Below are 27,515 nucleotides of genomic sequence, written 5' to 3'. Positions count from 1 at the left end.
GTTAAAATCATTGCAATAATAACTAGTAGTAGATGTCTCAATAATCAAAGAACAAGTCGTCTTTGATAATTTTATTACAGTTTCATTAATAGTTATGGACATGTAATAATGTCTACAATATAATCTAGGATCAGAAGAGCTTGACAGATCACGGAACAAAACCTCATCATTATAAATAAAGAAATATATATAAATTAGAGCATGAGTAAACCAATACATGTTTTCAACTTGAATATAGTACAAACAAGTACTAATATTGTGTCTGCATGCGTTATTAATCATTCTTAATCATGTCCTGTACAAACACACAGTACATGTAGAGTTCATAAAAATGATGATGGGGCTACTAGACTGCTAAAAAAAAGGCCTAACATAGAAAACAAGTGACTCGGGAAGCACTTGAAGGAAATCACATTCAAATAATAAATCTTCCAGATATTGCGGCACTCTATACAAATGGAATGCAATCACACTTGATAACACACCCGCCCGCCCACACGCGCAGAATTTGAGGAACAGATCATCATCATCATATCTCGGGATCAAATCTTACAGCTCTTCCTGAGGAAAAAGAGTTTGTTCACACAAACCACTAGCAGGATTTAAGGGTTTTCAGCAGCAACAGAGAACTTTGCAGACATTAAAAGTCTGACACATTTAGACTTTTTTTTTTTAAGAAAAAAAAATTAACATAAAAATCGGGAAAATCTCAAATCCCTTTCCATTCTCTTTTATTTCACCGGTTACTTACAGTAGATGCAATGTACTACATTGATTTTTTTTTTTTTTTTACTCTTATATGGCACTAAATAGGCAGTCATAATTCTTCTAATTTAATATTCAAGAAATGGCTCAGGTGTTTTACAATGCATTTCTAAAATACTGAAAACGTATGATGCAACCATTACGTCCTTCCATTCATCGACATACATTATTTCCTTAGACATAACTTGCTACTGGAACACTGAAAACAGATTTCCTTGAAAATGAAAAGAAAAACATTGCACAAAAAATATAACAAATCAACAAGAACAAAAATATATTTGCATTTATATGGCCCTTTCTTTTTTACAAATATTATTTCACATTAAATATGGCTCACTGTCATTATCACTTCAACTCAGAGGTAATTAGATGCTGTACAAAATTACCCCAACATATAGGATATTTTTTTACAAATTACAAAATAAATACACCTTCATTAAAAATCACACATTATCACCATAATCATACAATAATCTGTAGTACAGTATTTAATGCTTATACAGTTGATACATTTTATGATACATTTTGGCATAGCCATAAAAAGCATCATCACAGACAATATACAATATTATCGTAGAAATCACGCGATGATTCAGTGGTGCAGAATGAAAGTGACCCATCTCAGGAATTCTTTGGGTTTAAAAAGCCTGGCAATTAGATATAAAAGACAAGTCAGCTTATCATCGAACTGACAATTGGATTCAGTTCTTGTGAGCGTTCATCGAAAAACTTTAGTCTTCACACCTTTGAACAAACCAAACTGTGTAGCTTTTTTTTTTTTTTTTGCATTAACACGAACTTCAAATCAGCGGCATCTTGCAGAGCCGAGCCAGGTACGTAAACACATCTGACATAACATCGACATATGGCATTTTCTCAACTCGTGGCAAATATGGCATTATTTTATGAGATGATGTGAATTATACAGTGGGGTGGAACCATACGGTGTATAGTACAAAACTATACAAAAGAAAAAATACAGCAGGCTAAAACAAACAAAAAAAAAAGGTCTTATCACAATTTCCTTCAAATTATCAGGAAAAAATATAGTGTTGTCTTATCTAATGTTTTTATTGTCTCGTCACTTGTTGTTTTATTTTGAAATCCCGATTCCCCTAACTCCAAACCACTTCCTTTTCCTAACCAACAGATATATATAATCTGATGCAGGTGTTTGTTTCGGGACTGAAAATAGGGTGATACCATTATATTTTCTTCAAAATTTTCTAATTCCGTATTTTATTTATTCTGCTTGCTTTGTACACTTAACTGGTTGACAACCACCACATTTTTTTTTTATGTCTATTAGTGCTTCTTAAAGACAGAAAAAAAAAAAGTAATTATTGTTCCAGTTTAGCATATCAGTCATGGCTTCATGAAATAAATAAATAAATAAATAAATAAATAAATAAATAAATAAAATAATAAATAAATAAATAAATAAATAAATAAATAAATAAATAAATAAATAAATAAATAAATAAATAAATTCTTCAGGTTTGGATAAGTCTTAATAAACCGCTGGCTTTATACTCCAAAATTGACATGTAAACAATATGTAATGTTGTATATGGTGTAGGTATTGATCTGCTCGGGAATATCCTCATAGCCTTGTCTGCGCCTCAGGGATGTAGATCTCAATGCTGTCAGCACTCTCTGTGGCAGAGTTTTGTCGCACAGATGCAGCTCTTTTGGCGGCCATCAAGCGCTTCCTAGCCTCTTGTCGCTGTTTCTCTGAACTCTCCAATGAGCGATCTCTGGCCAGAGGTGGGTGGTGGAGCGGGGCCTTGGGTGGCTTTTTTGGTACTGGAGGCGGAAGCCGTCTCTCCTAGTGGGAGAGGGTGGTAAGGAAGGGAGGGAAGAACATTTCAAGACATGCACTACTTGTGAAGGGTGCTGAGAACATGACAGTTGCAGGTTTGGGGATTTTAGGTCAGAGGTCATAATAATTAGAGGAATTTTACAATCCTTTATGGCATTTTTTTTCCCCCCAACAAACTGAATTATTGCTATTTTTGAAGCAGAGCTTTTTGGAATGTTGTCTAATATCTTAGCACAGTTTGCCTTGTTTTTGATAAACACTTATACCTATTTTAATGTTGCATAAATAAATTCAAATGTAGTACTGACTGACTGAGCTTATCAACAAAAGTTTCTGCATGCATTGATTAATAATTGAAAAACAAAACCTCCTGTATCCATTGACCTTGACACTAACTGCCAAAACGCACATAACAGAAAGCCACACATGGTGAGGCAAGAGAATGTTAGAAGAAAGGAAGGAAGGGCAGAGAGAACTGTGGTTAGATGGATGGATGGACAAACATGATGGATCAAGGGAGGCCCAGAGAGGTTAAGGCCTTGTGGTGTTTCTTGTGGTGATTGATGCGTGGCTGTTTGCAAGCGCCTTCACTGTCAAAACAAAGAAGCACAAGAAACAAAAAAAAGGCCATGAGAGCAAATGAGGAAGCCGTTAGAGTCATAAGTGAGTATGATGAAAAGCCAGATACTGCTGAGGAGCAACAGATAAAAAAGAAACAAAAAATATTCAGACTGCGATGATGGTATTAAAGCAGCAACAACAAAACACCCCAAAATATTTTAACTTAGGCTGCCATTGAGTTTTTTGAAGAACTTTAAAACCATATTCCTTATTTAATACGGCTAACATACATGCACCTTATTGTCAATAATCAGCTCCAACTATTTTGTCAACAAAGCTTGTTAAATTTTGAACAGAATTAGGGAAGGTTTTAGTGTTTTAGCTTACCCTAACTTGTAGTCATCAAAATGCTATGAAATGCAAAAAATGGTCTAGTTTAGTCACGTTTGACTTTTACGCTAACGATGAATATGATATGGACTTACAGCCTTTTGTACGTACATTATCATGCTTAACATGTCTACCCAAAATTTAATCAACACATCTTAAAAAGTAGCAGAAAGTGCAATGGCTTGACTTCTAACACAGGAAATGATAACCAACACCTTCCACACCAGTTATCATTGTGGATGACGACAGTTTGCATGGTTAGTGAGAAGATAGCATGCCTACTACATGTGGAGATGATTGCGTAATCAAACGGTTATTGAAGTGCAAAGAAAATGAACATTGCAGTATTTTAATATATACTAGTTATGATCAAGGTTATTCAAATCTCACTTAAAAATATGTCTATGGAATCCTGCAAATGTAGAAAATAAAACATTTAAATAGTTCAACACGTGATATTTGAAAGGTTCCTTATAAACGTAAACCACAGTGGTTTCTTCAGTTACGAGTTTATTTGTTCTGTGGCCATACTTTGAACACTATCTCAATCCATCTTTCTTTTTAAATAAAATAAATATTGCATTTTCTGCAATTATACTACTAACAATGTAAAGTTTGAATGTAGAATGAAGAATGTAAAGTTTCTGCCAAAGCATGGAAACGTCGCGACATTAGTAGCCTATAAATAGTCGCCGGCAAATATTGGGGCATATTCTCCCGTCCACGCTTAAAATGTACCTCCAGAGGTCCCACATTGAGGTCTTGCTGGGGAAAGGGAGCAATCATGCCACATTTGGTCAATAGTGTCCCCATTTTTGCGCGTAGTCTTGATAGCTAGCTAACAAGCTAGCTATCAAGACTAGACAAACGGACATGATACATATCTTCCCTGTTGTGGCTCTGTTTGTGTACCTTTCTTTCAGGTGGGTCTAGGGGTCTCCAGTTGTTGGCTCTAAGTTGGTGAAGCTCATCAAACTTGAGGCTGATGTTCTCAATGGACAACTGAAGCATATCCCAAAAACCAGCCAGGTCAGAGGCTACAGGACGAGGGTGGGCATGGGGGTTCTATGGAAAGAGGATAAGCGCTGCAGAAAAGCACTGGTAGAGTCTGGCAAGCCCTTTTTGTAGCAATAATAGAACAATTTGAATTTAAAGAACGAATAAAAATGTTCCACTTACCAAGTTCTCCTCACATAGTTCCCTAAACTGCTGAAACTTTTGGGACATCAACAGCTGAGCACTTCCTATGGCACTCCTCATCTTCCCCAGAACTACAACCACAGAAACAGATGTATATACCAGAAAACACTGAAGGAATAGTAAACGGAAAATACTGTATGACATATTAGATCTAATAAATGCACACCATAGTCCCTTATCAGATACATACCATCCTCAGGAATGTCATTACGTTGTTCGTCCATCTCCATTTGCTGACACCAGCCCTCCATGCGGTCAGTCTCAGCCTGCAGCAGTTTTAGGAACCATCGGCCATCTCGCTGACAGACTGACCTCTGCACCACCTGTCAGATATCCAGAAGAGCGCAACGAGCTAATCGTATTCCATCAGAACCACGGCATACTACTGCATATTTTTGATTCATAAAAAATGTTTACGCCTATTGTTCCTCTCATCGTTCTCATCCATGTCTGTGTTATCAATCTGTCCCTTTGCTGTTGACTTTACTATATGATTTAATTGACCTCTTTTTGATTTTCATCATCTTCATTAAGTCCTTGTCAAAATCATCAATCTACAAATGATTTCCTACTTACATCTAAGATAGCCGAGCTGTTGAAGCTGACATCAGGTGGCTCATCACTGACACTATCTATCCAAGGGTCCGGAGGGGGAAGAATGGATGGATCAAAGCCCACATCCTCGTACTCATCAGAGGCACAGGCGTGGTAGTGGTTCCCTGAGCCCTGGATGCTGACAGTTGAGGTGGCAGCATCGCGGGAGTATTGACGAGAAAGTACACCAGATGACAGGACTTCTAAGTCCGTGTCAGAGGAGTCAAGAGGGGTGTCAAGCAGGCCCGGCATGTCCAAATCTGCCTAGTTGAGGCAAACAAATCACAATTAACGCAATCATTTTACACATTGTCAAATATCTTTTATATTTTTTTACACATATCCAGGCAATTCTGTGCTTTAAGTGCAAAAATCTCCAGACCTCAGCTGACCATAAAACCTCTAGAATGGCTTTTTTTAAGAGACCACATCACATGCTCGGTGAAACGTGAAGTGCTTTTATGTATGAATTATTAAATAGCAAGCGTGCTATTCACTGTGAAATTCCTAAAATCTTGTCCTCAACATATTAATTATACATAAGAGTGCAAAAGGTAACGTCGGTCACGCCAAGTTCGAAAAATCTATTAAAACAACCACGACGGAGGTGTTCCAAAAAGAATATTATGCAATATAAATATGCTAAATAACTGGCGAATGGTCGAAAGTTGCTAATGCACCGCTAATCGTGGGGTAAAGTATTGCCCTAGTCCTAGTTTTCAATTATCTTTGGCACCATCTGCAAATGTGTCCCAAAAATGGTAAGTTCTTAAGGAAGTGACCAAAAATGGTTCCCCACAAAAAAAAAAAAAAAATCTGAGAATTGGTAGGTTCGCAAGTACCTAACCGTGAATAGGTAAGGGATGTAAAGGTACAAAAGATAATCATAATGATCAATGTATCTTACTTGAACAGCTGTTGTCACACTGTTGGAGCGTTGGAAGCGACGATACCTGACCAGCGGAGAAAAACAATCAGCAATAGTGTAATGATACAAGAAGCAAACAAGTGGTCACCTTCTGTCATCCTCCACTTGCACACCAACCGAGGTGAACTTAGATGGGTCCTCTGGGTCCAGAATTTCTTCTGGTCCATCCACCTGCAGGGTACCCCAAACCCCATCCGCAAGACTTTATCAGGAATTGCTCCTTTTTAAAACATAATGCTGTGCATCCAATGTGAATCTTTGATTATTTGGTGAAGTAATTTTCCCAAAAATCTATGCTCAATTAGATCTCTTCTGTGTGCCCTCAATACCTGGATACCTATGGAGAGACATGTGCCCTTCCTGAGTGCCTCTTTCCTGTAGTCATCATGGTGGTCTTCAACAATCAGACCTCTAAAGACTGGGGGTGCAGGGGTGTTGATTGTCACAGTGCTGTTATTGACATGCTGACTGGCTGGCCCATGAATCTGCAGAAGAAAAGATAAGACTTAATTGCATATATATTTATACTGTATTTTCCGGACTATAAGGCATTATATATGGACCAAATTCCTAAATTTAAACTGGCCCGAAGCATTGTGTCATGAAATCAATCATTAGTGGCCCGCTGAAGCGTATGAATCATGAATCAAAAAGACTATGGATCATTCTTTAGTGATTATAAAGTAAAAGATATAATGGAAAATGATTTGATTTGGATTCAAAATCCGACATGATGCATTAATGGTGCGCCTTATAGTCCAGTGCGCCTTATATAAGGACAAAGTTTTAAAATGGGCCTTTCATTGAAGGTGCGCCGTATAGTCTGGTGCACCTTATAGTCCGGAAAATACGGTACTTTAAAAAAATACTATAAGCAACCCACCTGTGCGTTGGCAGCCTCGATGGCAGCAGTCAAAGCCTTCATGCTGTCAATGCTTTCAGTTGAGTTACTGAGTCCGGATTGGATAGTCATGTCACCTCTTGGTCCTTCTTCTTCCATGTATGCATCCTGATAGGTATTCAAAAACATGAACCAGATATAGAAATGCTTGTTTGGTACGAAACAAGATATATATCCTCAGGTATCCCTCGCGTCTAGATATAATAATAAAGTGGCGTCAATAATGTTTGCCCAGACAGGGTAGACCTCATAACTAATACATTCTCTACTGTGCAGAAAATTCAAGTCCACATGGATTTTTTGGTTACAGCCATATTAGACTGAGAATGCTGCTCCTTGCTTACCTGTGCGGACTCTGTGCTGCTCTGTGCTGTAATAGAGATGTAGGGCTTAGAGGCTGTTGAGCAGGTGGAGGTTCGCGGTGGCACTGGTGGAGGAGTTTTCTTATATGTTGTGATACAAGATGAAACTACATTAGAAAAAATAAATAAATTACCCAGAATACTTTGAGGAGTAATAATCAATAGCCAGGTCAACCAACATGGGAAAAATCAAGGATATTCAAGGTCGTTAGGAGTAAGTGGATGCATGCACGCACACACTTTTTTCTACCCCTGGGGGTTGACTGTGCACAAGGCATGGATGTCTGTCTGTCTTGATGTCTGTCCCTTTTCTGGTTCTGTGATTCAAATCTGTGTATGACTGTTGGCCATAAGGGGGCCCCGAGCACTTTCTTGTGCATATTAGTTAAATTTAGAAGCAATCTTATTCACATCCTTCTGTTCTCACTCTTTTTCTCCCGGGACCAAACAGGCTTGTCACAATTGAAGAATTTCTGCACAATAGGCTACTTTTCGACAAGGTCAGGACAGCCTTTTTCTTTCTTCTTTTTTTTTTTACTGAATCAGCACAATGTTAAGGATTCACTGAAGTCAACTTTGATATTGAAGCCTTTGAAACAGCCTCTTGCTTCTAAGTCTTGGAATGAATTTTCATGATCTCTTGCAAGGGCCAAATGAAATTCCATTTTGAGAATCGTCAGATATATTTAACATGAATCCACGGTAGGTTCACCTCACTCAGAGCAACAAGTGACCTCACTCTGATTTGTAGTATCTGGTTATAATTGTCTAGACAAAAAAAAAAAAATCACTGCAAATTTATTAAAACATGTTAAAATAGTTTTGCATTTTCAATCAGGATTTATGAATTCAATTAGACGTTGCCATCATTTACTAATCAAGTGGTTATTCCAAACCATCACTAAACCAAGAGTTTCATTCCACTGCATAATGTGTAAATTAATCCATTAAAGAAAAAAAAAAAAAAAAACACCAGAATGACAAAAGGTCCTGTAGCAATAATTTACTTTTGCAGTAGGGCATTAAAGGGTACTTTTCAGTTCACTGATCATTGATGCAACATTTACAATAAAATGTCCATTCATCTATGAAGAGCTCAGTTTCCACTGTGCTCTTGGGCTGCAAAAGAACGTGTGAATGTGGCTCTACATGTATCTGTAGATGAATTCCCGGTGGAGCAAGGAATGTAGGTCAACCGTAACAGACTGAAGATAAAGACAATCCCAAACAGCAAACACAAAATCCCTTGGGGCAATGCTATTTGAATGTCATGGATGATGATATTTTTTACAATATTATTTCAGTAGGAAAGGCATCACACATCAGTGCATCCTACCTGTGCTGCTCTGGATGGTCCTGACAGTCGTGGCAGATGTGCGTGGTGGAGAGGATGGCAACAGAAGCAAAGGTCTTCCTCCTTCTCCTTCTTCCTCCCCAGCACAGCCCTGATCAATGGCTCTTACATAACTGTGGCTCCTCATTCGGAAACATCCTGGCATGGGCAACGTATCCATGGTATCCATCCTGTCCATCCTCTCCATCCTGTCCAGTCTGTCCATCCTGTCCATAGCAGCCTCCATGGCCTGAGCCTGCATTTCACTGTAGACCTGCTCACAAACCTGCTCAATCTGCCCATTCACCTCCACTTCACTCAACTGAAGAGAAAGATGCCAACGCATATGGAGACAAAGAAGAAGGGACAAATAAAGGGGAGAAAAATCAAGATAAAGGACATTGATTAATCTTAATTTACTCAGAAGAAGGAGACCTGGTCAATTGGAAGACAGTGCTTATTAGTGATTAGTGCAGAACTGCTGAGTAGGGCATCCGTTGATTGCAGCCCCTTTTCTTTTTTTAAACATACATTTTCAGTAACCCATATCAGTTTATGATGGAGCCTTGCTCTCAGTCTCTATTAATGTCCCAATCAGGAATATCAAAATATTAGAAGCCAAATATGTGATAAATACAAAATGAAATAAAGGTCAGATTTTGATACTGTTGTAAAATATGTATTTATTGTATTTTATTTATATTCAGATGAGAGTTTTTTGCATACTATTTAGGGAAAAGACAACTCGTGTTTTCCAGCTCCTTTAAATAAACATATAGTGCATGTATGTGTATCTGCCTCTGGGTGCTGCTTTTAAAAATCCAATATTTGTTTCTGCTTCATCATTGTCATGATGTGACATGGGATACTGAATTGTACGTAGATTTAGGGGTAAGAGCAAATCGGAATTCCCTGCCTAACATTATAGAGACTAATTTGTTGCAAATGGCGCCAATTTAATCAGGCTTTGGGATTTTGGCAAAGGGTAATTCTGAAAGGATGGTCACAAATATATAACAAAGCGTGCCAGTTGCAACAACTTATCTGGAGCCATCCTTTTAGATCACAATTAACTGTCTTCATTTTTGCAATAAAGTCAATTGAATGGATCCCTTGTGCATTACAAAACCCTCAAGTTGTTAAACTTAGATTTGATTGTTTTGCCAATGAAATGGAGGCATTACCTCACCATCGAGCTATTAGAACAGTTTAATAGAAGCAGTGGTAGGTGCGGTGAGGAAATGGTTATTGAGGACACATGCGGGAAATCAGACAAGTACGGGTTCAAGGTAAGGTGGTGCAAATGAAGGCTTAGTATATATGTTCCTAAAGAATAATCTTTACTACCTTACAGCATGGGTCAACAAGTTTGTGACTTTTAGTGAATTTGAGCTGTTTGTAAATGAATTCCCATGTTCTCTGAAATTGTGTAACAGTGCCCCAATTGAAAAAAATTCAGCTTAAAAAAAAACTACAATAAAAGAATAAATAATCCAATAAATAATAAACATACTATTGTGTGGTGGTTTAATCTGTTGTTCAATATTGTTCAACAGCACAACTAACCTGACTGATGGTGCTCATGGCCCTCATGTAGCTTTCATTGCGTGAGCGGTATTGGGGTGAGGACAGCAACGATTTGGGGTCGAGAAGGGTTTTGGGGTCCAGGGTGTCCAGGCTTCGATTGATTGAAACCTCACTCACCGCACGCAGGTAGCTGTGGCTCCTGATCTGTAGCTTTGGGGAATGTTCGGATGAAATCCTGTGTGTGAGACAACAAAGGTTGTATTGGAAGGTTGAAGACAATCCGGTCAACTGTCCGTGCCAATTACCTTTTTATTTTTTTCAGGGATTTGGCAACCACAAATATAAAACAATGAGGTGAGATTGAGAATAATCTCATGCCAACAAAGGTGTGAGTTTGCTATCTTTTTTTATTTTTTTTATTCAGAGCACAAAGTAGGAATGTTTGTTTTAAAGCATTTACAGTGTAATTTCGACCTGGTCTTGAATGAATTTATTTTTTGAGAAACTGAGAGTGTGTGAGAGAGAGAGAGAAGCAGAGAGAGTTTCAGCACCAAGGACAGCTCTGAGAGCATGCGTTTGTGTATTTTAACACACAGTAACTTGTACTGTGCAATGATATTTATAATACACAAACGCATGCTCTCGGAGCTGTCCTTGGTGCTGAAACTCTCTCTTAACACACAGTAACTTGTACTGTGCAATGATATTTATATGAAAACTGGACAAAGGATAGTTTTGACTATTGTAGCAATATCATAAGAGAAAAGTGTAATTTTGTGTGATGTTTCTCTTTCGTCTTTCCTTGCGTACGTATCACTTTTTTTGAGGGGGTGCTTAAAAAACGTATACATGAAATATTGCACCTCAGCAAACTTAGGGATGCAAACCATGTCGATAAATACATGGTGCACTGTACTAAAAACTAATACGAGGAAATCTTACTGTAGAGTGGTCATCTCAGTCAGTGACGGCTGGGTGGCTTTCAAGTAGCTGGCACGTCGTGCCTGTATCTTGGGGGAAGGTTTGGGACTCCCGTCTGAGTCTCCGCTGTCATCCTCAGCCATTGCTTTTACATAACTGCCGCTCCTCATCCTTCGACATGGAATGTCATCTTCCTTCCCCAAAGGAGAGAAACCGCTCCACTCATCCTGAGGTACCTGGTAATTCGTGCAGGACAACAGACAATTACCATCACTGCTGTCGGCATTGCTGCTCCCAACCTGAGTCACTAAAATGCCCTGCTGGTACATATATCATTCAAAACATGCAAAAAAAATAAAAATCGGCCTAACAGCTGAATAAAAGAATTGACTAAAAGGATATTACGGTTCCCATGTCCACTGTTTCCAACAATGATGCAGTTATGCTATCATTTGTCGGCTAATTAGGAGAGTACAGTAGAAACTGTGTGAGCGTGTGTGTGTGTCTTCATAGTAAGTCAGAATGAGGTCTGAAATTTCTCCAAGGGTAATTTGGACATCTGCTTTCCAGGAGTCAATTAAGTTCATCAACATACTGGCGAAAGACTAGCAAAAGCATACGAAAGTGCAGAATAAGAATATCACACTCGTTAGACTAGTGTCTATTTTCTAATGTTAACCTGCTCCAGTAGATACACAAATATATTTTTTTCATAATAATAATAACAAATAATAATAAGCCTAACCACTCATCCCTCTATGGTGACTTTATCATAATGGAGGGATTTGTGTGATCCAAGGAGCTAAGTTTTCTGGGGATTTAAGTCCCTGGGAGGTTCACACATGGTGAACAGGTCCTGGATGAGGACCTGTTACCTGGGCCCATACCAATGGGGCCTGAAATGGCAAGCTTCCAACACATGGGGTTCGATGTGAGCTCGATGGTGAACAAGGAAGGAGCCCAAGCTTGTGTGTGAGGTCGAGATGCTCTGAGTATAAATAATTGGGCTCGTCTCCACACAAACCTTGGGCTCTAGTACCAGTCCTATCGAGAGAGGTAGGACTCTCTTCGTCTTTTCTTTTTTTTCCGTTCATGATTGGCAAGATGGCAGTCATTTCTGTATCCCACTATCAAGCCGACAAACTACAGAAAGACTGGAACAGCCATATGCTAATTATTTATTCAACAACAAAAGTAATAATAATTGTTTTATCTTTAAGCATGTGTAGTGGTAACTCCCACCATCACAATTGTTCAGTTTTTAAAATATTAGTGCTAGTGGGTGTAATGCCAGAGGGATGTGTCAAAAAAGTGTTTGTTGCCTTCGTAGTGTAAATTTGACAGACAATGAAGGAGACAAGCAGCAGGCGAATTTCACCGCTACTCCGACTAATTATGCGTGAGTCACCGAGGAAAAGAGGATGAACGGATCTGCTTTCTTTATAAGTGCATGTGTGTGTGTGCGTGTGACGTAAAAGAGACATAAATGAGCAGTTTGGCTATAAAAAGCGAGTGCGGGGAAAGGACCAGCTGCATGCAGCATCATCAGCCGTGCCTCTCACCCACGCACAGTTCTCGTTTCCACTGCAGCCCGCACTTGTTGTGCTGGAAAAGCTGAGGAGCGTTCGAACACTCAGTAATGCAGCTGTTGATGGATTTCTTTACTAATGTTTGAAAAATGTTGATGAATGTTTGATCACAAGCAGAACTCTTGCATTTGTTGGCCAAGCATTACTGCATAACTTGTTGCTGTAACTGTGAAGGGAAATTATTTTGTGTCATTTTGTGCGTGATTTTTATGTCGCTAAGACTATTATAAAAACATGGTGACCTTTGTAAGTAATGTTAGGAACCTTCTGTTCTACTGAAATTATTCTACTGAAAAGACTTAGCTGGTAATATCCATGGTAACAGTTTCTGGAACATTTATTTTCTTTTAAAACAGTTGATTATTAGTAAGTGTGAGTTTTTTTTAGCGCAAGGACAGAAAGAGAAAGACGGAGTTTTATTGAAAGGCTTACAAAAACAGGGAAAGAAAATAATCAATGAAAAGTGTTTCGTACGCTAATAACGGTTTTATCGTATTTCTAAATTACGATTGGAATAACTAATTTTATTGAAACGTGATGTAAAAATTTTTAAAAAATGGACTAATTTAGTGTTTGTAAATTTGCTAGCTGCTCTATGCCTCAATGGGAATTCGGTGTTTGTGATGGAGGCGGAGGCAGATAGATTCAGAGCTGTGTGATGGACGTCACCATTTATTTCATATTTATTCCATTCATAAATGTGACACCAGCGTGGGATAATCCTTCTGAATTATTGAAGAAATAATAAGATTCTATTTTAATAGCAACCCCTATTGCGGAGGAGGTTCACTCATAGCCTGACAATGGTGGGGTGCAATGCGGTACTCCATTGCCAATGTCACATGACTCCATCATCCCTAGGGGAGATGTTGCATTTTAACTGCCAATGTTGCACGAACCCCAGCGAGTCTTTCCGCAATGTGAAGCACGACAAACTCGTGCGTATTGCGCCCCCGACCGCTCTCATTTTAATGCAAATTAGGATTGGCGAGGATTGGTATTTGCATACCATAAGCGGGCACAAAGGCACAATTTGAGTCTAGCAAAATATCAAAAGGAAGAAAATTCGACGCGTGTGCACAGATATATTGCGCTCTAGACTTGCACTTTGAACTAAAATGTTCTCAAACATTCTCGATTTACCATTTCGTAAGATAAACATTCAAACCACATTGCCCTAGCTCAACAAAACCACCCGCACATCACATAGAGTACAAAATATATAGTACAACAACAATAAGGAAAAAAGGAAGCTAGCTGATTGAAAAACACAACACAACTCAGAGTAAATTAAAAAATGATGTTTACAAGGAGGAAAGGATGCTGTTCTTCATGAGTTTATGTTATTGCCTAGAATTCAGAGAGTAAGGCTGCTACTGACCGCACTTACTTCTCTGTTGAACTAAAATGGTGTAAAGAGGAGGAGGAGGAGGAAAAGGAATAAAAGAGGCTCTCCAAAAGGAGGTGCAGGTGGGGGGCAGGGGGTGAGGTGCATAAAACGCCTGGATGTGAATGAGAGTCAGGGAGAAGGTGGCAGTGGGGAATCTACAGGTTTACAATGTTCCCTCAAAAGCTGTAGGCACTATTGCGATTCAAATACAAGATGTGAACATTTTTTAAATGTATTTTGGGGTCATGGCAGAAATGTTATTTTATTTTACTTCCACCATGTATGATAGTAGGAGTGGTATAATGCACAAACCTTGTCCAGGTCCTCCAAACTATTTGCTTTTGTAGGATCTATTTATGTGTTGTTAGTCTTGATTTTTATATAAAATACTTTACTTTGGTGGAACTAATTGTTTCTCGTGTAAAATTATCTACGATAATAAATGACGGCAGACCTGCCGAAACATCGTCACAGGATATCAGATTATATTAAATTAAGTTTTGTAGTAAGATAATATTTAGGCAGAGTCTCTGGGTGTGCATTTTACTAAGAATGCAAATGAATAAAAGGAAAATAAAAAGGATTATTTAAAAATGTTCTAGGCTCAGATAGATGTTAGTGTTGTTGACAGTTCATGTACATTCACAGAAATCTACTGTCAGATTTTATTTGCTGTATTCAGTAGCAAAGTCGTTCTGATATTATCTCACGATTTGTGCATTTTGGCAATGCACCCAAAAGTGGAAAGGCTAATGAAATCAGGATGTAAAGTTTCAAACCTTGGGATTTTGCCCAAACTGACTAATTTCAGAGGGGAAAGAAGACATGTATTTGAGCTGAGGCTTGTTTAAGAGGTCTCTATTACTGTTTTCTTTTGCTAGCAGCTAGTTGATACCAAAACAGAAGAAGCAAACTATTTCATGCTGTATATGCTAAATTCACTCTTTAGTTTAAATTAGCTTTTAAGATGCACACTTGTTGACAATTAAAAACTGTGAAAAAGTGGAATTGGTGGCAGAGCATTCAGCTGTCAGGCAAGATCAGCTCGAAAACACAAAACTGTGATTTTTTATTTTTTTTTTTTCTATTAGTTTGGCCCCTGTATGTGATTGTTGGATTAAATACCTCTGGCTCAGAGGAAACATTGTCAATGATGAAGGGTAAATCGAAGTGGGAGGACGGTCAACAGAAGGGAGAGGGGTGAATCGACCGGTTGTGGATTGGAATTGAAGTGGAATTAATTACCTGTAGGAAATGGCAAGTGCGCTCCTGTTGCTGACTGCCCTTAGGTTTGACTAGAACTCTATCTAGGTTTAGGTTAGCGGATCCTGCGCTGGCTCTGAGTTGGTTGTGGCTGCTGTTGTTGGTGTAGACCTCTCGGGCCCTGCTCACCGTTAAGCTCGACGACCATGCCCCTTTCTTCACGACGGGCGCGTCCACCAGACCCAGAGACAGCATGGGACCACTTCCTCCACCGATACCGCCACCGATGTTATTGCTGCTACCACTAACTGGCACACAAGAGGATGGCGCTGCGTACTTCACGTCGTTGTTGCTCCGGGAGGCTTTGAGTGCAGAATGGTGGTGCGAGTGGCCATGATGTGTATGGGTGTGTGGGTGCTCGCTGATTGTGCCGTAAGGGTCCATCATATAGTATGGTTGCGGCTGGGGGAACTTGTCAGGGTTGTTGACAGGGTACCGACCCATTGTCAGTGCTATTGGCGAAGGGGATATGGAGGGTGAAGGCGAGGGTGGTGGTTGGTGGTGGTGAGGGTGGTAGAGACACAGCTCCCGTTCCAGGTTATCATCTGAGCTCCAATATCCAGAGCCCGGCGCAGATGCTGAGCCGTGGAGCTGGTGGTGATGATGGTGGTGGCTTCGATGTTTGGGCTCGGCTGATCGACAGCGCTCACGACTCTTGCTGCGCTTCCTCTGGCGCCCTCCCATCGGTGGAGCGTCGCCCTCTGGACTTGCCCTTGAACCACCACCACCACCTACTCCACCACCAACACCACCATTAACACTCCCATTATTGGCCCCCTTGACCGACTGTGTGTGATGTGGCCCTTCCAGTGAATGTGACTTGGTGAACAGTTTCTGGACCGAGTGGACCAGATGGCGAATCCTCCCTGGGCTGTCATTGTTGGCGTTGGACCCCGTGCCCCCACTCTGGGCCAACATTCCTCGTTTGTATTGGAGCGTATGATAACCATCTCTGGAAAATGATGGCTGATGCTCAAACGAGTCTGCAAAATTTGGTGGTACCCGGGTGGGTGTTTTACCACCATAGCCTCCACCACCTCCGCCTCCTCCTCCTCCTCCTACATACGGTACCATGGCCATACACTCATCCTTTACCTCAGGATGGTGAGATGAGGAGGTGGAATGGCATCGTCTAGGAAAGGTTCCATATGGGACAATGCTGGTATTGTCAGAGGGGTATGAGGTACGCTGAACATTGTAGTAGGACAGCTCATTTGGATGTGGCACAGCAATAGGAAGTGGCATGTCCATCTGACTAATCAAGTATGGCTTGCGGTCAACATGCTGACCAAGCGGATCATATGATGGCTCATAGGACACCACATGATGGTGACTCCGGCTACTCGAAAGGCCTTTCATGATGCGGGGAGGGAAGGGTGGATGCAAAACAGGAATGATGCGGATGAGAGATGCCAGACAGGCCCGTGTTCACAGAAAGGCGCTGGCTGGCTGACTTTCCCTGAGAGGAGAGCTTCAGACTCTGAAAGAGAAGAAAATAAAGGAGGTAAGACATTTTGCAAGGCAGTGAGTCCATCAACGAGGAATTTGATCTTGCAGAAATAGTGGCGTTCACAATGATAGAGGAGTTTTGTTGTGCTTCACAAAGATGAGTGGGCATGACAAACAACAGCTGAGCTGTAAATGCTATTGCAAAATAGCTCACTTTCAAGTCAATTGACTTGAGATGAGCTGTCATAAAAAACATCATGATAGTTAAAAAATTATGGAGCTGACCCAGCTTTTTTTGGAATGTGTTGCAGGCATAACTTAAATAAGTATTTATTAAAAACAAAAAGACTAATGTTCAAATACATATTAGCGGTGTAGTGTATGTTTGTATTAATGATAGAACTATGGAATATGTATCTGGCTTTTCTCTGCCCTACTTGGCCCAAGAAAACACAGTTTAACACGGTCAGACAGCTCCACTGGTAGATGCAACATTAAGTAGCTCAATGTAGTAGCTCGTTCTTTTTCTCCCTCTCACTAACATATAATCAATTTAATACTGCTTGACGTACTACTTTTTTCACCCAGAGCTTATTAATTTGGTGTAGTTATTTCCATAACTGCTTTGTGCATAAAATCAGAGGTAGAGATTTGCTCTAGCTATACAAATTAGTTTTCTAATCAGCATTTCCTTGACAGGCTCCCCCTGCCAAGTACAGTAACCTTGGGGGAACACACAATTGCTAATTAATTTAATATGGGCAATAATAGCTGAGACGCTAACACATTATTTGGCTCCTTGAAGTGACAAATTTATCAGATAATTGGTTGTTAAACCGTGTATTTAGAAAATTCACAAATTGACCTAGCTATCAAATAATAATGAGAGTTTCTCTTAACATTCTAAAAAAAAAAAACGCAGGATGTGATTTACATATATGATTTTGGGTTGAAAGTTCTCAATTAGACTGTCTAAATGAAAATAGATTGGACTCAAGACAATAAACCATAACAAATTTGAAGATTTAAACAGCCCCACTTTAAAATATCATTAAAATATTCAAATCAATCACTGGTAGAAAACTAACAAATTCAGTGAATTGTGTAACAGAACATGTACAATTTATGAATTAGCATCTCTGCACTTGTCACCATCCTTTCACTGCTGATTTTAACTTTGAAGGAAGTCTACATCTAAAATGAACGCTGATTAAATACTCCCCAACCTATTTTGTACCATCCTCCTTCCATTAAGAGCGGCATGTACCAGACTGCTGCGGTAATGCTGTGTGTAGGCGTGAGGAGGAATGAAAATAGGGCTAGGATCAAGTTATTTGAGGCTAAATGAAAGCTAGTGGAAAAAAAGCCTTTGAGTCAGCCTGCACTTGGATACCAACAGTAGAGGTGGACTGGTCCATACACATTCACATATACATACTAACGTACGTACATACATACGTATATACCGTCTTTTCCAGACTATAAGGCGCACCTACAAACCTAAAATTTTCTCAAAAGCCGACAGTGCGCCTTATAGTCCGATGCACCTTATATATGGACCAAATTCCTAAATTTAAACTGGCCCGAAGCATTGTGTCATGAAATCAATCATAAGTGGCCCGCTGAACACTATGAATCATGAATCAAAAAGACTATGGATCATTATTTTGTGATTATAAAGTAATTTGTTGCATCTGAAGTTGAAATAAAAAAGATAAAATGGAGAATGATTTGATTTGGATTAAAAATCTGACATGATGCATTAATGATGCGCCTTATAGTCCGGTGCGCCTTATATAAGGACAAAGTTTTAAAATTAGCCATTCATTGAAGGTGCGCCTTATAGTACGGTGCGCCTTATATAAGGACAAAGTTTTAAAACGAGCCATTCATTGAAGGTGCGCCTTATAGTCCGGAAAATACGGTATGTATATATATATATATATATATATATGCATTGTTTGAAATAAACAGATAAACAATAAAACACAAATGCTTATCTGGTTTAAATCTAACATGCATTTGGGGACACGGTGTATGATGACAGCAACACTAGGTGCATGACAGCTCTTATTCACAAGTTAGTTGCCATAACAACAAAGAATACAGTGAATGTGCACTCTGGATGTATTGCACTGTGCATCGACCAAAGAGATGGTTAGCAAGCAGCACGTTTGATTTGGAGGAGTCTTCCCTTCTTTATTTATGTTCTCTAAATGTCTGCTTAAAACTGATAATAATCAAATCACACCATCCGTTTGACGGGTGTATTTTGCTGATTAATTTATATCGTAGAATTCACCCTTTTTTATAATCCTCTTGATGAAAGCTGACTTTCGGGGAGCGGTTCTGTTTCATGCAAATGCTTCACTGCTCCCTCTTTGTTATGTAGTGTACAGCTTTGTGTTACCATGGGAGAATCTAAGGAGGTAGATACTTGTGCCCTAGTTTAAATTGAATTTCAAATAAAGAGTCACGAGGCTGTTAAATTACACTTGACACTACACTTGTTAATTAGTGTGACACTTTGAGCTGATGCATGCCAACTGTTATGTTACATCCATCCATTCTCTCATACCCGCGAGCACAGTGGGTGTGCGAGAGCTTTTCTCAAATGAGTTTTGGGCAAGAGGCGGGGTATACCCTGAACTAGTCGTCATGAGGCAAAAATAGACAAACAGACATTCGCACCTACAGAAAATATTGGAACGTGGGAGGTAACTGAAGACACATGTAAACTCCATGCAGGAAGGCGCTCGAATTTAAACTGTGCTGAACCAGTCTGGCTAAAATCATATTTTTTTAGCATAGGCAGATCACAAAACAATGCAATGCAATTTTTCACTTAATGGGTGGACAAACAATCCCGAAACCCGAATATACAAGCCATTAAATAGTCGACTCTTCCACGACGCTTTCTTTCCTTTCTCCAGATCTGTAACTATAAAACTTCATTATGTTTTTTTTCTGCATTTTTTCCACTCCTTTCATCTACATGTAAACAATTATTATTATTATTATTATTATTATTATTCTTTTATATATATTATATTATTATATATTTAATCACTATTTCTAAACTGGTCAAACTATGATTGTCGACGTAATAAAGCTACATTTTTTTAAATTGAGATGCTTTTATCTGGCTGGAAAGCTTTTAGAGGTGACAAAAACATTTTATCTAGCTATAAAAAAAAGGAAGAGCCTGGGTAATGAATAATGAATGTATCTATTAACGTCTTCCTCTTTGTCCTTTTGTCTCTAAACGTCTCCCTGTCGTTTGAAAGACGTCCTATCATCAAGAAGAAAAAAAAAGGACTGTATGTCAAAGTCTGCGTGTGCTTTTTTTCTCTCTTTTCTGTTCGCCCACTGACTGACGTGATTCAACCAAGCCTTCCTAGCACAGGAATAAGGAGAGGTGCGTGGGCACCTGCTTCTACGGCTCTCTGCCTTTCGATACATGCCTGATTTTCTCACTCTTGGTACCTCGTGCATAGTGCTGCCATGCTACGCACAAAATATAATTTTGCGCTTGTGCATCCCCGTGGAGCCGACAATAGACAGACAGATAAGGGAACAGAGACGTGGGATGTGTGAAAAAGTTGGGACCAAAATGACCAGATGACTGTGAAAGAAGCGTGAATCATTTGACACCTATCTTCTATCATCGTTTCCGTAGTGTGGGACACTGACTGCTTTGAATTCTTTTTCGAATTACGCTCATATTGCTTGGTTGTAGAATAAAACCAATGCTGAAAAAATATACAATATTATCAGAAGAAAAATTCAGGGAACTCTGTTGGAGCAATAAAGGACTTAACGCTCTCTTTCAGTGTCATTGTTCGATCTGTTGAAGTGATGAAGAGTGATTTTTCATTGATTGGTTGATTTATAGATGACACAAATGAAGAAAATAAACAAACAACTATCAATATTTGAGCAGAGCATGGAATCAAAAAAGTAAGCTCTTAAAATGAAGCAATTTTTAATGAAAACCAAGAACATGATATACATACATCATTATTTTGCACCAATCAGAACAGCCTTAACTAGGATGCCAAATTTAAACCAAAGCCCCTCTAATGTCTCATCAGAGACCAGCACGGTAGCTGTGTCCAAATTCCACAGCCAGTTCCAAGGCTGGGTCCTTCGCAGCCCTGGAAGCTCCGCCTCCTTAGACCACATAAATCATGGTGAATTTGGATGGGTAAAAAAGCTGTGTACAAATTAATAGGCATAATTAACATGGCGTTATAGATCTGTTTTTCCCGCAGTATTTTTTTTATACAAATTATAATGCTTACGTAACACAGCCAAATAGGGTCCACTAGCCCATTTTTGGCAAAATATTACTGATTTCACAAAAGCCCGAGGAAGACGTAGATCATGTTAGACATCTCAACCAGCGGCATGGTGATGGCTTTGAGAATGGAGCATATATGCGCCTCTAAGGTGTGTAGCACAGCATCAAATACCATGCGTAAAAAAAAAAACACTCCACAGCCTCTTCACAGTCATGCACAGATTTGTAATCCAATTACATCCAACACAATATGTTAACACTGTAGGCAAGTAGAAACTCTACAGGATTTGTGCAGCAGCTCCAAATGTCAGCTCAAATGGAAAAGCTGCATTCTGTGTACTGACAAACAAGTAAGTCTTCTTCACAAACAGGAAAAAAGTCCAACAGATGCAAAATAAATCTGATTCAACACGCTGAGGTTGTACAGTCTCGGAATAAATATGCTTTGCCAGAAACAGTGACAGCTTGCTTCTAAATGTTCCAAAGTGCAATGGAAATGGAAGATAGCATTGATAAGTCCCATTTATAGAAAAGTCACTTTCTGGGAAAAAGAACATTTAATTTACGATTAATTTCAAATACCAAGTTTGACAACGTGTACGTATTTGCAATCAATGTTTATTTAATTGAGCTTGTGAAATGCAAACTATTGCGTAAAACTGAAAAGTACAATTCGTGTTTGTAAAATTTTGTGTTTTTTTTTTTTTTTTTACAAATATTGTTGCTGGGTTAAGCATTGGGTGAGTCAATGTGATAAAGTATCACGTCGTATTCCGTCACGGAAACAGTGTCACAATATTTGATCAATCATGCATGGCCGCCCGCATTCCTTAAAAGTCCATATTCACTTAACTTTTGTTAAAGTCACATGCTTATTTTGTGGCTTCGTATTTTGTCACTATGATAGGATGCTCATCAAATTGGATTTTCCACATCTCTCTTGAGTGAGTGTGTAACACCAGAACTGGGTGACTAACGGGGAACCCCTCCCTCACTCCCTCATCCTTTTTAAGTGATTCCATCTGACTGAGCTATCCCAATGATTTTCTCTGCCCTACTTTTTTCCCTAAAAAAAATGATTTTACAAAAGAGCATATAAATGATTTGTGAATGAAAACGTAATAAATTCTGAGCTCATCGATTGATGCTTTAACTTATGACGAATGTCATAGTCCCAATTGTAATATTCTTTTTTTAAATCTATAAGAGGATTTTACAAAAATGCTACTGCAGCCTTGGCCAAAATAGCATGTTGTGAGATTAATTATAAGATACGAGCTCAACTTAATGATGCTGCAGATGTCTCACAGTTGGTGAGAGGCTTTAGTTCTTTGCAGCAGAGCTTGTACAGTAACGTTGATGTCCTTGACATTGTCACTTCTGGTTGGGAGATATTTTTTGCTGACTTTTAGATTTCATAGCACTGACGCTAACGTGATACAACTTACAGACAGTGAAAACAGATAGATATGTCAAAAGACATTTAGATGAAACATAAATAAGATGGGGTTAGTAACACATTTGAACCATATTACAAATTTAGTGTCTCTTTTTTTAGATCAAGATTTTGCATGGCTATTTCTCTTGGATGGATGGGCCGAGTCGAGTCTGCCTGTCCTCAATGTGCTTGCACAGCAATCGCCCGACATTTGTGGTGACCATGCATAATGTGTTTGCTTCCCTGACATATCTCCATGGGAATTTCAAATGAGTCCATGCAAACCCTAAATTGTTTTCTGAGCCTGATCAGAAGGGGTTTAATGCCAAAATTGATCCCTCCTCTGAATGGCGCTGAACCACCTAACCCTCTTAAATCTTCACTCCAGAAAAGGCTACAAGTGATCCCAAACGCTAAAAGCCCATAGCAATGTAAAAAGAAGAAATTGCTCTGCCACGACCAAATGCTTTTTACATAAAAAATTAAATATTCAATATATTTCATTCAGCGTGACCGTGCAGCTGAACAGAGTCGAAAAAAAGGTAAATACATGAAAAAATAAGATACTAGTGATTTTTCACTCAGAGTATTGATTGATATAAGAATGAGAAATGCAGGACGGAACACTGAGTGTTGCAAAGTCCACTTTAAAAGTGGAAGAAATACAAAATGCATGAGTGTTTCTGCTGGACTACACTTCTGTGGGTAATATATAATTTACCAAAATACACCTATTCAAGACATGGCTTTCCAAGAGAAAATGGTGACGCAAATAGAACAGTTATACTAGCTACAGAGCCTCTCATTTTATCTGGACTTTTTTCACCTCTACCAAAATGTCAAAGGAGATCTTGACTTATACTTTAAAGATAATGTGGACACCTTGGATTGTTAACATTATTCTCCAGTTACTGAATACTCAGTCAACTTTATTGCGGCATTCAAATTTGCATCTTTTTAATAATAATAATACAGATTAGTTTGTTTTGTCGTGTTACAAACTACCTGAAGGGCATCAACAAGTCTTGCTGGTGTCATCCATCCATCCATCCATCCATCCATCCATCCATCCATCCATCCATCCATCATCCATCCATCCATCCATCCATCCATCCATCCATCCATCCATCCATCCACCCACTCACTCACTCACTCACTCACTCACTCACTCACTCACTCACTCACTCACTCACTCACTCACTCACTCACTCACTCTGAACTGGTCACCAGCCAATCATATTCACTTGTAAAGTTAAAACCGTGTTCATAGCTTGATTGACATCTTCCTCCCCTTTAATAAATGTTATTACCGGTACCGCAGAAAAGGATGTTATATTTTCATTTTTGCTTTGTTTGTTTTTCAGTCTGGCTGAAATACGACAGACTCATACAAAACGTGGTTGAATGAGGCCTTAGAAAAAGGGGTGACATTTTAGGGTTGAACCATTTCACAAATTATTTTTCTGCGGTTTGCATGGAATTGCGTCCTTCATGACAATTTTTTTTTTATTCATTTTTCATTACGGCTTGTATTGTGACTGTTATTTTAAGTTTTTTTTTTTTCGTGAGGGGGTGAAGTTTAAAAAGGTTGACTCACAATTTTGCCTATTCCATTTTCATGCACTGTTTTCACCGAAATCGGAAAAAGGTTTAAGCAATTCTGCTTATCTAGTCCTGCCCCGATTTTAACCAGGGATTTACATTGCCTGACTCTACAATTACACTTCAATTATATTCTTTATGATACCATTTCCGAGCTGACTTTGGGCAAGAGGCATGTACAGTCTGTGCTGGTTGCCAGTCAATCAAAGAACACAATAGACAATTCACACTTTTGATATCTTTAGTCTACTTCACTGAATCTAGCACACATATTTTTGGAACACGGGAGTACCTGGAGCAAAAGGAGAACATGCAAATGGCGCACAACAAGGCTGCACCCAAGATTTCAACCTCATATACAGATTCAGAATCTGTGAGGAAAAAAAAATCCTCTGGAAAAATTACTCGCTGATAATTTAAATTAAATAAAAATTGGTTGACCAGTATTATTGGAGTTCTTTGTTTTGCTCCATCTCATTAGGATAGAGACACCTCAAAATATTTGATATATTTCGGCTCTTTGCTGCAATTTCTTTCCTACATTCTCTTTAATTAATTTTCTGCCCGTTATATCAAAAATTAAACACAGCCACTCTTCTTCCTGCGGAGTCTCACCACTGTATTCGTAAACATCTAAATAAAAAAGCTTGCCAGCTAGCACATATTTTCCAAACCACGTGAACGACATTGATCTTATTGTAAAAGAGAGGATAGCGCAATCATAGTGTTTAAGAAAAGCCCATTTGTAACAAGTTACAGAACAAAGCGAGTATTGCCTCACACCCACACGATTCCTAAACATCACACATTCCTTTCTGAATTTCATCACCACCGGAGGATGCCTCTATGCTCTTTTTTGGCATCGTTCTGAAAAGTATTACACTCTAATTAGTTTCCAGCCCTCTACATTTTAATATGATCTAATCATACCGATGCCTCGTTACGGCCACACCAAATACGATTCATACATTCACACTCACGATTGAATCAGTTAACGTGTGCTTTATCTTCAGCGATGTTTGTTGAGTTGCATTTAACAACATGTTTGTTCATTACTGATGCTGTGTGAAATGAATCAAAACTGGACATTCTGTGTCTTTAACAGATGATTTATTGGCTCTCTGCCATTGCTCTTCCTTCCGTATCGAGTGTTGTGCATCCATGGTAACTGGCCACATAATGCAGGTGTGACAAATCCTCCAGGCAGAGATTTTATAATCAATTAATTTGAGATCCTTAAGTCATCTTTTCAGACCAAATAAAAAAAAGTTTACTGCCTTATTTAAGAATTGCTGAGCAGTGGAATATATTACCCGACAAGGCTGCATGATTAAACTAAAGTAACATTGTCCAATGCAATATGCAAATAGTTTTCTTAAAACTTAAATGTGCCTTGCCATCTGATAGTTGAACATTAGCAAGGTTAATCACAACTAATTAGCTAAGAATACATTGAGCTTGCATATTTTTCATCATGAAAAAAAATGCAATTCTTTCATTAGATAGTAAAAATTATTTCTTTAGGTACATGTTAAATATCAAAATAATATCGATATCATGATATTCAACAGCCATATCACGTATCGCATGTTTTTCCGATATTGTGCAGCCTCAACACTTATTAAAATGAGCCAAAACACATTTGTTTGAAATTATTTGTACTTAATTAGTTTTGCAAACACAGTGCCATTTCAGTTAATTCCAGAAACATCACTCCATCCATTTTCCGAACTGCTTAGTCCCCACGGGGGTCGCGGGTGTGCTGGAGCCTATCCCAGCCGTCATCGGGCATTAAGCGGGGGCACCCTGAACTGGTTGCCAGCCAATCGCAGGGCACACAGAGACAAACAACCATTTGCAATCGCACCTAGGGACAATTTGGATTGCTCAATCGGCCTCCCAAGCATGTTTTTGGGATGTGGGAGGAACCCGGAGTGCCCGGAGAAAACCCACGCGGGCCCGAGGAGAACATGCAAACTCCACACAGGGAGGGCCGGAGGTGGAATCGAACCCTCCTAACTGTGAGGCGGACATGCTACCCAGTGCCCCACCGACCCGCCTCCAGAAACATTATTTTCTTTAATTTTTGGGGGGTTTTAGGAACGTTTTCTCCTTTTTTCCTGTAGTTATTTTGTTGTCTTTCCTTAACTAAAAATATATTGTTGGGGACATATTACTCTGTAAGAATGCAAAAAGAGTCTTTTCAGTCCTGACACTCTACCCACATTCTTATCATCACCAGTTGGTCCTCTTGAATTAGAAGCATGCACGACAGATCTCTTGTCCTCTCATCCACAGCCACAGGCGACAATCTGACTCAAGCTCACAACTTCTCACTGAAGCGGAAGAAGGCGGACAAATCCAAGGATGGCTGCACCGCATCACACTTGACATCACTGAAGTCTTAAATTTCATTTGAGCTTAGGCTATAATAATAATTACCCGATAATGCAACAACCTGTTAAATGTTATTTTCAAAATGCAACCTTTCCACCGTTGCAGTCAGAAAAAAACTGCATAGACGTGAATCAATATGACGTTGATGCAGTCTTAACATAAGGAGCATACATGTGTGAAATGTGTGAAAAGCATCTGGGAAACTCTTTCAGTCATTACTTTAAAGACTCGAGTTTGTGCACTTACTAAAATCGTTTTGTCAAAATATCCCCCGCATTTAAAGCATTTTATAAATGTAGGCGTTTGATTAATCTTAATTGACATTTTTAAGGCGTTAAGCCATTGATCACAAGCAATGCTGGGGGAAACCAAAAAATAAATAAAAATAACTGAGGTGGACCTCATCAGTGACGCTAAAGATGCTGAAAGCTTTACGAGCCACGGGAATAGAGTTAATTAATACAACAACCGACGACTATCGTACAGGCAAGCCCTGGTTCAAACACCGGTGCGAGGTGAGTCATTAATCCACCGCGGCATTGCTACTGAGGAACTGTTCAGTCCTGAAGGTGTCACGCGCCAACGCCAGTCGACTGCAAGGTGCAAGACAAACATACCTCGTTCAGCTCTTCACATCATCGCTAAACACCTAGCATCCAAAGACACGTCCCCTTCCTGTACCCACGACGATGTCCACGGAGAGTCACCGGCGGAATGTGAGTGTGAGAGACTGTGTGAATGTGTGAACGTCAATGTGTGGGCGGGCAGCAAGTGGCGAAA

General features: G+C 39.3%; 1 protein-coding gene across 4 annotated transcripts; it reads right to left on the bottom strand.

The window, feature by feature from the left end:
- Positions 1-56: 56 nt before the first annotated feature.
- On the bottom strand, positions 57-27,515 carry LOC125984915 (disks large-associated protein 1). Of its 4 annotated transcripts, none has more exons than XM_049747230.2 (15): positions 27,353-27,515; positions 15,529-17,026; positions 11,326-11,540; positions 10,423-10,618; positions 8,860-9,178; positions 7,506-7,630; positions 7,144-7,269; positions 6,590-6,745; positions 6,349-6,431; positions 6,240-6,285; positions 5,315-5,596; positions 4,929-5,061; positions 4,718-4,809; positions 4,451-4,603; positions 57-2,593 (listed from the first exon to the last, which is right to left on the bottom strand). In XM_049747230.2, the coding sequence occupies exons 2-15, from the start codon at positions 16,903-16,905 to the stop codon at positions 2,369-2,371; spliced, it is 3,528 nt and encodes a 1,175-aa protein (XP_049603187.1). In that variant the 5' UTR covers positions 16,906-17,026; positions 27,353-27,515; the 3' UTR covers positions 57-2,368. The 4 variants fall into 4 exon arrangements, with proteins under 4 accessions (XP_049603187.1, XP_049603188.1, XP_049603189.1 ...); XM_049747231.2 differs by having other exon boundaries at positions 10,561-10,618; XM_049747232.2 differs by having other exon boundaries at positions 15,676-17,026.

The sequence above is a fragment of the Syngnathus scovelli genome, chromosome 17 (genome assembly GCF_024217435.2).
Source record: "Syngnathus scovelli strain Florida chromosome 17, RoL_Ssco_1.2, whole genome shotgun sequence".
Classification (NCBI taxonomy): domain Eukaryota; kingdom Metazoa; phylum Chordata; class Actinopteri; order Syngnathiformes; family Syngnathidae; genus Syngnathus; species Syngnathus scovelli.
The sequence above is the reverse complement of the archived record's forward strand: the minus strand, read 5'-3'. Positions and strand labels throughout refer to the sequence as shown.

Excerpts from the sequence above, each read along its gene's own strand:
- LOC125984915 (XM_049747230.2), bottom strand. The coding sequence starts at position 16,905 with ATGAAAGGCCTTTCGAGTAGCCGGAGTCACCATCATGTGGTGTCCTAT. Across the intron at positions 11,541-15,528 it reads GCACTTGCCATTTCCTACAG|GTACCTCAGGATGAGTGGAG; the intron begins GTAATTAATTCC and ends ACGAATTACCAG. Across the intron at positions 9,179-10,422 it reads CCATGAGCACCATCAGTCAG|TTGAGTGAAGTGGAGGTGAA; the intron begins GTTAGTTGTGCT and ends CTTTCTCTTCAG.